Source organism: Poecilia formosa, unplaced genomic scaffold (assembly GCF_000485575.1).
Source record: "Poecilia formosa unplaced genomic scaffold, Poecilia_formosa-5.1.2 Scaffold206, whole genome shotgun sequence".
NCBI lineage: Eukaryota > Metazoa > Chordata > Actinopteri > Cyprinodontiformes > Poeciliidae > Poecilia > Poecilia formosa.
This window is the reverse complement of record NW_006800145.1, coordinates 213,658-225,998: the sequence shown is the minus strand read 5'-3', so window position 1 is coordinate 225,998 and position 12,341 is coordinate 213,658. Positions and strand designations below refer to the sequence as shown.

Below are 12,341 nucleotides of genomic sequence, written 5' to 3'. Positions count from 1 at the left end.
CAAAGTCTTTAATTTTAGTTTCATCAGAACACAGCACATGTCTCCAAAAACTAAGGTCTTTGACCCTGAGTGCATTTGTAAACTGTCATTTTCTAATCTTTTTGGAGTAATCTTTGTCCTTGCTTAGTGGCCTTTCAGCCCATGATGGCAGAGAACTAATTTCAAGGCATACAATGGGACCATCTACCAGTTTCAAACAAGGTCTTTTCCGGATTGTCTAGAATTGATATAACCCTTTCACATAAAAAGGACATTCATCTCTGGGACACAGAATTTGCTTCCTTACTGAATAGTACAGCTGGACATTCCCATGCAACATACCTTGTTGTCTGAACTGGTAAACTTGACACCGTCAGAAATCTGGAAATTCTACTTAAGCATGAATTAGAGGCCCTCAGTTTTCTTCCTGATATCTTTCTTGCTGTTTTTTGTTACCTTAATTTACAAAACTTAAAAAGCCATGGTGAAATCCTCTGGGCTTTCCAAATGCTCTGAAAAGCACGGCAATCATATTTTAAGTCAATTCAATTAGATAATTTTAGTAATCCCAACCTGTCCTAAAACAATGAATGTTTAATCAGTTTTATTATCTAACAGTAAGAAAAACAGGCCATGTTTCTTTGCACTGTATGCAAACATCTGGTTTTCAGGCGTGTATTCCTTCGGGTCAGTGGAAACTTGGTCATCCCTCTGAAACTTGGTCATCCCTCTGAATGTGTCACTGGAAACACGATGTCTGGATTTCCCATCTGGATCTCTTTTTTTATTGGATAACATGGAGATCTTGAATGGATGGATAAGTGATTAACATTTGTGATTATGCTCTCTGAATAAATGTTGTCTTTAATTATATGAACCTTTGCCTATTTGAATCTGGTTCCCTCGTCTTTAGGAACATATTTGTCTCTCGAACAGTTGACCAGTAAAACTTAAGCGTTCATAGGATTTTTTTTATATCAGAACATTGATGCTACTTAGTTGTCGCTAATGTGTTTTCTTTACCACTTTACATATTTCATGTGTTTAAGCAAGACTAGTAAGAAGACCATCGGAGGCCGCAGGAAGAAATTTTGTAAAAATACCCAGAAGTGGGTGATTTCTGTCGCCTACGTCAGACCACAGAGAGAAATCAGTGCGTTTAAGAGCCTCTTTGTCACCTTGATGAGCCAGCAGACAAGCAGCTGACAGTCTCTGACTGGAAAAGTGTTTGCCACTTTTGGACTAATAACATATTGTTTGCTTAGTCTTGCCATCGGCGTCTTATCACGTCCGTCCTGTCCTCTCTCTGTCCTGATCATTGTGTCTTTTTTTTTTTTTATCAGATGACAATGTCCCTGCAGGAACTGGTTGCACCTGAAGCTGTAACGGTAAGGAGGTCAGCTTTTAAACGATGAAAAAACACTTTTCCACATGTGGTTAATAATAAAAACAAAAAAGGAAGGGGGAAAAAAAACTCACAGCCTGCTTCTTAGTTGTTGCTATGGCAATGCATTGTTGCTCGTTAGCACTTCTGAGTCTTGTGTGGTAACTATGTGCAGACCAGATTTAGATGCCTTTGCTTGTTCCAATGTTGTTCCCACATTTTTACAATGTGTTTAATATTTGCCTGCGTTTAGTTGCAGCCCAATGTTGGCCGATTCAAATACAACTTTCCTTGTATTTCTCATACTATGTAGGTGCCTGTGCTGGAGATTGACAGAAACACAGCTGACAAGGTGATGTTTGTCTTTTAGATTTAACCTGCAAATGATGAAAACGATCATGAATCTGCTAAAATGTTTAGTGCTGCACAATAATATTGAGCTTTATCAGACTTTCTCACTTTAGCTGACAAGCTTCAATATATATGTTAGGATGTAATGTGACTGTCCATAACAAAGTAATGCTAATTATGTGAAAGAAAAAGGATAGTATATGGCTTAACATTTTTTTTTGTAGATAAAAATCAGAAATTATAGCATGCTTTTGTATTAAACCTTTCCAACTCAATACTCGGTTGAGCTACGTTTCGCTGCATTTACAGCTGCTTGTCTGTTTGACCAGGTCTCTATTAGCTTTTGAAGCATGGTGTACATTCTTCTTTGCAAACCAGTTCAAATTCATTCAGGTTGGACGGAGAGTGTCTGAGAACGTTCACTGCTGTGTCTTGCCACAGATTCTAAGTTGGATTTAGGTCTGGACTTTGACTGGGACATTCTCATAGATTGATATATTTTAACCAAGATCATTGCAGTAAGAAACATACTGCAGTGGTCTTGTTGAGGTTGTATGTTTAGGGTTTGTTGTCCTGTTAAATGTGGGCCTCTATCCCAGTTTCAAGCCCTTTCTAGCCTTTAACAAATTTTCAGTATTTAGCTCCACCAGTCTTTCCATCAACTCTGGGCAGTTTCTCTGTCCGTATGGAAGCAAAGTATCCCCCATGCATGATTCTGGTATCAACGGGGGTGTTGTGTTTAGGATGATGTCCAATGTTTCCCACCACACAGAGCATCATTTTGTATGCCAAAAAGTTATGGGTTTCCCCCTCACCCCTCAATTGTTTTCTTCTTTTCACTATTCAATAAAGGCCTAATTTATGGACTGAGCTACTCCTAGTTGCCTGTCAACAGATTCTTTCACCAGAGCTGTGGATCTCAGGCCTCTTGGCTGCTTCTCTGATTAATGCTCTCTTCGCCCTAAGTGTCAGTGTAGGTGAAAGGCTTAGGTCTTTACGGGTTTACAGTTGTCCCATTCTGTTTTCATTTTCAGATGATTTATTGGACAAATATTTTTTTCAGATTTTCAAAGTTTTGGATACTGGATTATAACCTAATCCTGCTTTAATCCTCCACAATTTTCTTCCTGATATGTCTGCTGTGTTCCTGTGTTCTTGATTCTGTTTGTTCACTTATGTTCCCCAACAAAACTCTATGGATTTTATTTGCATGTATCAGAGAAGAGGATCCAAAATGCAAATGGACACCACACTTTAAATTTATTTGCAAACTTTTTACTTTCACTTCCCTGTTATGGAATGGTATGTGTTCATCATAAAACCCCAAAGACAGTATGTAGTAGTATGAATTTATTAGTATGTCCGTACATCTGTTGACAGAAGCCGACTGTGGTTACATTGCAGTGTCTTGCTTTGTCCACCAGGTGGTGGAGCATCACGTTGGCTCTGGCAGGCAGCCTGTGGTCAGTCCCAAGTACTGTCCAGGAGCCAACAACAGTCCAGGTTACCGGTGTGAAACAGGACACTGCTGTGGAGAAACGGGCTGCTGTACCTATTACTATGAACTCTGGTGTAAGTCAGTTGACAACTTTTAAATTAAGATGAAATGTTCCGATTAAATGAGTACAGGTGATGAAAAGGTATTATCAGGGACACTTTTGTAACTTTTTGCAACCTTTATTCGACACATTATATATATTATTTTTACCTGAACACTACATTTTTAAAGCAGACTTGAGGAAATTTAGACAATTTTAGAAACATCACAAAGAGTAGGGATCATGTATTTAATATTCCAGGTCAGATATTTACAGTACAATTAAAAAAAAAAATCTATTTGACCCTTACAGATATCTTTCGTTTTTGCTTTTTTGTCACAATTTATGATCATAAGACTTTTTTTTTTGCATCAGACAAAAATAACCCAAAAAAAAAAAAAAAAAAAAAAGAGCTAAAGAATGTGATAGACAGAGGAAAAAAAAAAAAAAAAAAAAAAGAAAAAAAAACTATTTGACCCTTACAGATATCTTTCGTTTTTGCTTTTTTTGTCACAATTTATGATCATAAGACTTTTTTTTTTGCATCAGACAAAAATAACCAAAAAAATAAAAAAATACAAAGAGCAGTTTCCAATGTGATAGACAGAGGAAAAAAAATATCAAAATCAGCCTACCACTGTGTGAAGATATAGCTGTTCCTTTGTAATTCACAAATTAACTGGGATTAATCACAGCTTTTGGTTCAGTTTCACAAGCAACACCCAGGTCTGGTTACTGCCAGGCACATAGAATCAATAACTCACTTAGAACGAACCAATCCAACAACATGAAGTAGACTCAAAAACCTCAAAAAGCAACACATCTTCTGATTTAAAAAAATAAATACAAATCACTGACATGGTAACAAATGGTAACAAAGCCTTTTCTAAAACCCAAAGTCACTTTCTGATAATACTCTAGAGTTACAGAAATACTCTGCAGTCTGATGAGACAAAAGTAAAACGTGTGGGTCTTATTACATTCAGTTTAAAACTTACACAGCATTCAGCATCATCTATCAGACAAGGTCTTGGTAGTGTGATGGTTTTTGGCTACTGGGGTATTTCTGCTTAAATCCACTTTACCTTGACAGCTAAAGTCTGGCCATCAATACACAGGACAATGATCTAAGTACACCAGCAATTTCACCTCTAAATGCCTCAGTGAAGATTTTCTTGAGTAGCCTTTAAAGTTTCAGTCCTGGAAGAAGAACTTAATCCTTTAACATTTCACCAAAATTGATGACGCATCATCAGACCTCACAGAGCACACAAATTATTGGGTTTATGAGAAAATAACTTTTTCAGAGTAATGTTGAACCTCAGGGGTCTTGTTTATGTTTCGTACTACTAACCACTTATGATCACAGGGACACGTGATGCCAAAACACATTGATCCTGCCTTTTGGCCTCCGGTGACTGATTGACGAACGTGCTGGATGTCGTTGTTTATTTACAGAGCTGTCTTGCTTCCCACAGGGTTTTGGCTGCTGTGGACGGTCCTGATCCTCTTCAGCTGTTTCTGTGCTTACCGGCACCGCCGAGCCAAGCTGAGAATCCAGCAGCAGCAAAGGCAAAGGGAAATCAACCTAATCGCTTATAACGGAGCCTGTAACTACCCATCTTCGATGTTGGACCTCAGTATGTTGAATTTATTCTGAAGTCATTCTGAGCGGCTTTAAATGTGATTCATTTGACTAAATCGGCCATTTCTTTGACTTGAGAAGCTCCAGATTAGATTGATTAGTTAAAAGAAAAGAAAAAAAAATGTTCACAGTGACAACAACAATAAAATGTTCCATTTGGCCACAACATTCTATACTTCAGATGGGAACTATTGAGAAGTTCTCATTGGTTCACCAAATAAGAACCAGCAGCAAGAACTCCCAAACAGGACTGCAAGGAAAGAATGATGCCTTTTTGTTTGCACAGCTCTGGGGAAGAGAACAAAGTTCCCTTTTCTTACAGAGTATGTGATAAATTGTTATGTATTTTATCACAAATTTGAAGGTATTATACACCAACACAAAGTAGTGCATCATTGTGATTTCTTTTTTATTCAAGTGAAAATAGGAAAAGAGCAGAGCCAAACAGCCAGAGGATTGGTGGTTTAAATTAAATTGTTTTCACATGTTAGAATGGCTCAAAATCCAAATCTTAATCAAATTCAGAAAATTGGGAGAGACTTTGAAATTGCTGTTCACGGATGCTCTCCGTTCAGTCTGACTGAGTTAGAGTCGTTATGAAGAACTATGAGCAGAAAGCTTAGTCTCTAGAAATTCAACTCTTGTAGAAACAAACCCCAAAGGTTTTGCAGCTGTAATTGAAAGAACGTGAATAGAAAAAGTATTGAACTCGGGGGTGCTGAATGCAAATGCACACCAATTTAGATTCATGCTTATGACCGTGTTGAACTCCAATTAATGATGTTTGAAACTCCAAAGCTAACTTGATTGGTGGAATTGTTATAGTTACTATTTTATCCAATTTGTGCTTCCCTCAGAGCATCAGTGTATACCAATAAATTCAAAAATGTGATCAAATGTTGTTGCTGTGTACAGTTTAGTGATCAAATCAAATGTATTTATGTACTTGGTTTCCTGAAGAAGCCCAGTTAAAATTCAGAAGTTTTTTTTTAAAGTTGTAAATAGTTTATTTTCCCTTTTATTATTATCATAGTAAATACTATAAAATATCACATTCAGCAAGGTCCATATGACCCAGCCCTACTTTTAGAAAATTATTATGAAATATACTGAAGTTTGTGTTTCAACAGTACAAAGTGCTTAAACATTTAAGTAACGCTTTAGTCAATTGTAATTATGAGAGCAACTGAGTGGCTGCTGGATGTAATTCTTCGTAGCTTATAGCAAAATAAAGCCTTTTACAGGACACAAAAATGACTTTGAAATTTTGCTGCAGGTTTCCTGACTTCCCTGAAACTGCCCTCCTATGAGGAGGTGGCTGCCCAGCCCAGCACGCCTCCTCCTCCTTACAGCTCCATCTTCGCCCTCCAGGGAGGGACCACAGCGGGGCCCAGCTCTTCTTATCCCCATCACCACCACCACCGGCACCCCTGTCCTCCGTACCTGGGCCCCGGCACCAGTGGGCTGACCTCCTCCCAGAGCTCCGACAACTACACCAGCTGCTCCTGCGAGTCCTGCTCCCTCACCTCCCCGTCCAGCACCTCCTTCTCGGTCCAGGTGACCGACGAGACGTATGACAGCAGCCATGTGTCCACACCCAGCGAAGCTGGGGGCGACTACGCTGTCGTGCTGAGGTCATCGCCTTCCCCGTCTCAAGTTCCCCCGGACGTGATACCCGCCGCCACTCCTGACGTCATACCGGTGCAGCGACGCTCCTCTGCTGGCAGCGACAGACTCTCGCCTCCTTGTCCTCCGCTTTCCCTCCCTTTACACTCACAACTCTCACATCCCGCTCGCCTCCCTCTCTCCCCCCTCGTCCTGTTGTCTTCTGCTCCTCCCGGCCAAGTTCATTTTGTCGTGCCCTCCGACCCACCGGGGGCTGTGGAGGAGGCCTCACCCTCACCTTATGATGTAACGCCCTCTCCTTCCACAAAGGATCTGCACTCGCCGAACACAAGTAATAAAGAGGAGCAAAAACAAGACGGAGACGAAGAGGAGGAGGACGAAGAAGACGAGGAGGATCACTTCAGTCACAGACGGCTCACGGGCGACTCTGGCATCGAGGTGTGTCGCTGTCACGTGAGGAGAGGGGAAGACGAGCTGCAGAAAGGGCGCTTGGATGAGGGGAAGGAGGAAGGAGCGGTGCAGGAAGTCGGCGGAGATTCCCCCGGATCAAAGCTCGGCGTGAAATTGTCCGTGTTGGATCCGTGCGAGGAGGTTCCCTCCTCTTCCGCTGTCGTCTACAAGGCCGACGAGGCCGTCATCACCATGGAGTCCTCCTAACCCGACAGCTCGCACGAGGTGGCCCGGTAGGCAGGAGTTAGATGTTGATGCTTTACAGCATTTGTGTAGATCAGGACGAGCAGGTGAAGAGTTGGGCAGGTGAAGAACTGTCTTGCAGATCTTACTGTAATAGCTGAGAGGAGCGTAGGTGTGACTGGGATCTCTGATCACTTTGCAAACAAGGCACTCCCAGAAAAACTTGAAACCGAATATTTATATTGGATGAGAGAAATGCCTGGGTTTACGACAAAAATAAATAAATAAATAAAAGTGATTCAGTTATCGTAGCTGAAACCACTTAGCAGTAGCAATGGTTTTGCTGTTACCTGGCATGCACTGCATGCAAAACCCACAACAGAGGTACTCCGTCTCCCTTTCCTTTGTCTTTCAATCTATGATACAATGTTGCCCTTGCAGGGACACTTTGACATGGAAACCCCACGTGTCCGGTTCTGGTTGGCTTTAGAGGCTCTTTAGGAGAAACGGGGAGTTTAAGATGTGAATAGTGATTAAAAAAAAATAGATTAAGTCTATAGTAGTTAAGTTTTTTTAAGAAGGATTTGACTAGAGATTTGGACTTTTGTCTAGAGATCCACCAATCAGTTTGACAGTCTTCCCTTGATCTACTTTGATTAGTGAAATCAAATAAAGAAAAAAATATATATTTTTCCTGTTCTAACAACTCCCAACCTTTTTGGCCTGTAAGCTGCTTTTTGAATTCTCTTGCATACAGATACAGCCACAGATTAGGGTATTATATTGTAATTATTTCATTCTTTTTCTTGTATTTTTAAGCTTCTACCTCTATGAAGAACATGAAGATTGTTTTATTCTATGTTTAATCGGCCGTGGCCGATTCCGAAATGTAGATCTACGATGACGTAGAATCAGTCAAAAATTGAAATCGGAAAACTTTAATTGGGTATGTGCTAGAAAAAGCTGTATCTTTAATGTTTTTATTTTTACATTGTGAGCAGCTGTGCGCGAAGTCAGACATTTGAAATTCAGTTGTTTTTGGTCATTGAACAACTTTCGACTGTTTTAGATTTAATACAGCAAAAATACTAGGATCCACTGCCTTACACACATACCACTGTTCATTTCATGTATTAAAGTACAAAGCACATCGTTATCCTGTTAAAACACCAAGAAAAATATTAAGGTTCACTCTAGGCGTGAATCATCGAGGCCCGCTGCTTCGAAATAAACCTGGATAGTGAGTGCTACGTGTTCTTAACTTTCTTTCTACAAAGTTGGATTAGCAAATACTGAACACAGACGTGCTAAAAATAAAAGGTTTCACCAGCATGCATCCCGTTTGCTTGTACAAGAAGCCAGAAAGCAGCTGTGTTTTAAAGCTTTCACATCTTTACAGTGGTATTATTGTGGTTCCACTTTGTCGTTCCAGACTGTTAGGTGTGCAAACTGTAATTACCAAGTGTTTAACTTTGGACTGAAAGTGTCTTGGCGTGTTTCCAGTGAACCGTTGCTCTTTTTGAAAGGCGACCTGAGCCTGTCTCCTCCATGAAACCGACTGTTGAGTTTTTATAACGCTAACATTTTAAAATCAACTTTTGTCAACTGATGATGAATGTAGAAAGGTTATGCATTCTGACAAGCAAGCTGCACGGAGGGCCGCGTCGCGACAGCGCAGTCAGACAACTGGGACTGGTTCTGTGTCTTTCAGTATTTTGTAATGTTGAATATTAGAACTGAACTGAAATGAAATGATTTTTTTTTTCTATTTCCTGACCTTTGCCTCATTTGGTTGATGTTTCTAAAGATAATGAGCTGAACACAGCACATGATTTCTACCTGTAAAGTAAAGTGTTTCCTCATCTGCCTCACTGTTGCTAGGTAGACCAGTATGTGGCTACGGATTGGTCATAAAATTTGTGTATATATATAAAAAAAATAAATAAAATTGAAACAGAATTTCAAGTTTGATCTTGAACTTTGAAAAAATAAAATTGAAAACCTACATTTTGAAAGTGAGGAAAAAGAAAACTACACGTAAAAAGTTAAAACTCACAATATTGAAAGAAGCTACATTTAAGCAGGAGGAAACTTCAATTTTGATTTAAAATACTCGTTTTGTTTTGACATTCAAGACTTTCTTCATGTCTGTGCTTTTCAAACAGTATCTTGAAACATACAAATAGTCTACCCCTGATTTATCGTCAGTACGGATTGTTCGAGTTTGAGACAAGAAGTTGTTTCAATTCAATCTTTCTGTGTATTTGTTCTGCTTTAATGGAATAACTGACTTTGTAGTTCACTGACGAAAGGCCTCTTGACTGTGTCTACATTGAAAAGCTGACTTGACTGTCGGTTAAAATTTGATCTTTTTTCATGTAAAGCTTCATGAGCTGAAAAGGGATTTTTTTTTTTTCAAACTGTGTACAATGTGTGGTTTGTGACTGTTCGTCCTCTGGACTAAAGAAAATCTCCTTGTAGAAGTGATTTGATCTTAGCTGATCAAAGTATTTTGTGCCTATAGATGAATACAGATACTCAATGAGCCATTCTGCAATTTCTACATGCTTTCATTAGATTGTGATTAGCTCTACTTTGACAGATGTTTTTTAAAGTGCTGAAAATTTCTTTATTTTGTGAGACTTAAAAAGATGAACTGTATTTAGCAATAGTACTTGCACTTTTTCCTTTTTCTATTCCATGCTGATTGATGGGACATAAACTGTTATAAACATTTACCTCTTAAAAAAAAAAAAAAAAGAGAGAGAGATGTGTGAGCCATGCTGGTTGGAGACTTTCTGTTCTTTGGCTTGAGGTTCCTCCCAAATGCAAAGTGAGATTATGAGGTCTTACCTTTGATTACCTTATATTTTTATTTACAGGTCTAAACAGCATTAAGTTTGAGATAAAATAAAAGCTATTTATAAATAAAACCTATTTATCAGCAATATTATGTATGGCCTTCAAAACAATGGTCATCTTATTAAAGATGTGTAAAAAGCCTTTGGAAGAGAAACACCCGACTGCATCACACTTTCTCTGCCGTTAATAGTGGACATGAGGACCTTTATCACATATCCACCATTTTTCATGTCTTCATGTCAAAGCACAAGGTTCCATTTAAAATGTCGGCATAGTACACATATGGTGGCAGGACAGAAACTATTTGTTCTCAAATTCATAGTTCTAATGGTTACATAGAGACTTTGTGGTGGGGCATTTAAACAAAAATAGTTTCTCTTGTCTTTTCCAGAAAAATGATTCTTGGCATTATGGGATATTTATATCCTGGGGAAATTTGAAGTAGTGAATTTCTGAATAAAATGTCTTTAATGCTGATCAAAAAGTGAAGAATAGCTTATTTTCAAAAATGCTTGATGCACATTTATTCCTCATGTCTTGTTTTTCTGTGATTAATCTTGTAAATCTTGATTAATCACACGCGCACACACATAAATATGTTTGTGTGTAATATTACTGTAAGTAATGCAGTAATACTGTACTGTAAAGGTTGTAATATTACTGATTTCTTAGTGTTTAATTACCACTCCTGTAATAAAATATCACTTCTTTTTAAGGCTTTTTACACATATTTACTAGTGACACCCACAATATTGGAGGCTGCTTTAAACTTGCATGTTTGCTTTTCAGTAACTAAAAGATTACATGAATGAACAAAAAATGCAAAGTATGATTGTGCATTTTCTTTTATTATCCTTTTTTTGTCAGAAAACATCTGTTATGGGTGTTTCTTTTTTCCTAAAGGCCTTCTCTTTATTTTGTTTGAAAGCTGTTTGACAGTCCTAAATTTGGTAATTTGTTTGTGTGTTTTCATTTCCTACAATATAAAACAAAACAAAAACAATTAATTTACAGATTTAGTTTTTTTTTCAATACTTAAGCAGATTTAACGAAAACAAATATTTTATTAATTTACCTCGACAATAAAACCAGAAGAAATCAGAAGAGGCCTTATAGAGTTCTGTAAAATACTAATAATTTGTAAAGAAAAGGCACAAACTGGACTCCCTAAGTCAAAGCCAAACTCCCTGAAGTTCACATCCTTTCTGCCTTTCCAGCAGCTACAAAAGCCCAAACTGTCAGCCAAGGCCTGATGCTAGACTGTTACCTTGCTTGAGTTTTGTCTGCAAAAGACTGTTTGCTCCTTCATCTGAAGCCGTTTTCTTCTTCCTCTGAACTCACGTTGTTGCAGCTGGATTACACCTAAACATCAGACTGTTTTCCTTTAACTCGTGCAGAAGTGAACCAGCAGGAAGTCTAACAGTATCTAAATGTGGCTGTTTGTGTAGTACTTCAGATTAATATTATTACTACATGTGATGTACTTTGAGGGTATCTTTGTGCAATTTTACCTGCAGCTCCTCAGCGTGTCGTACGCATGTGTGCGAGAGTTTTTGTGAGGCTGTGTTGTTAAAATTGTTGCTTATTGTAAGTATTTATGGTAGCCGTCATAATGTCCTTTGAGTAAAAATACTCAGTTTCATGTATACCAAGTTGTTTTTTTTATATCCTATTAGAAATTGTAGCTATTATGAATGGAGGTCATGTTTTTTTTTATTTATTTTTGTCTAATTTGCTTTTCGGTGTCGGGTTTACTCCCATCAAATACATGTGATCAACAAAAATTGTTTTTGATAAAAATAAATAAATAAATGAATTAATATGCTACAATCAATTCACATGTCTAGATTTTCTTTATTGTGTTACATTGCTTTAGTTGTTCCTTGTAGTGTAAATTCTGATGCATAGCACAATGTGCTAAAAAAATCCCACTCATAGGAATTTGTCACTCTGAGTACAGATTCCTATACCACTTACCCAGAAAGCTCTTCACACATTTCTAGTTTACCATCAGTGTTGTAATTTGGCTTACAGCTGATTGTGTCGACCATCCCGACCTCCGACCTGCCATTCGCTACGACTCCTCAAACTCTTCCCACATATCTTTACATGGCAGCCAGGATCCTAAAAGTGTGTTCCAAAAAACTTTTAATCACTTTATAAATAATTGTGGATGATCTTATTGTGTTTTCATAAATTGAAAACGTGCTTATAATGCAGCAACTGATATGTTACATCCAGGTAAGAACTGCTCCACTGTTAGGATTGCTGCACATTTATCTAAAATCAAAAAAAAAAAAAAAAAAAAAAAAAAAAAAAAAAA

The 12,341-nt window shown here is 38.2% G+C and overlaps 1 protein-coding gene across 1 annotated transcript; it reads left to right on the top strand.

Moving 5' to 3' along the window:
• The first annotated feature begins 1,264 nt into the window (after positions 1-1,264).
• Positions 1,265-11,852, top strand: LOC103148469 (proline-, glutamic acid- and leucine-rich protein 1). The gene is made up of 5 exons (XM_007567258.2): positions 1,265-1,367; positions 1,677-1,715; positions 3,139-3,286; positions 4,731-4,892; positions 6,174-11,852. Exons 1-5 carry the CDS (start codon positions 1,323-1,325, stop codon positions 7,178-7,180), a joined length of 1,401 nt encoding a protein of 466 aa, XP_007567320.2. The 5' UTR covers positions 1,265-1,322; the 3' UTR covers positions 7,181-11,852.
• The last annotated feature ends 489 nt before the right edge of the window (positions 11,853-12,341 follow it).

Excerpts from the sequence above, each read along its gene's own strand:
- LOC103148469 (XM_007567258.2), top strand. The coding sequence starts at position 1,323 with ATGACAATGTCCCTGCAGGAACTGGTTGCACCTGAAGCTGTAACG. Across the intron at positions 1,368-1,676 it reads TTGCACCTGAAGCTGTAACG|GTGCCTGTGCTGGAGATTGA; the intron begins GTAAGGAGGTCA and ends CATACTATGTAG. Across the intron at positions 4,893-6,173 it reads ATCTTCGATGTTGGACCTCA|GTTTCCTGACTTCCCTGAAA; the intron begins GTATGTTGAATT and ends ATTTTGCTGCAG.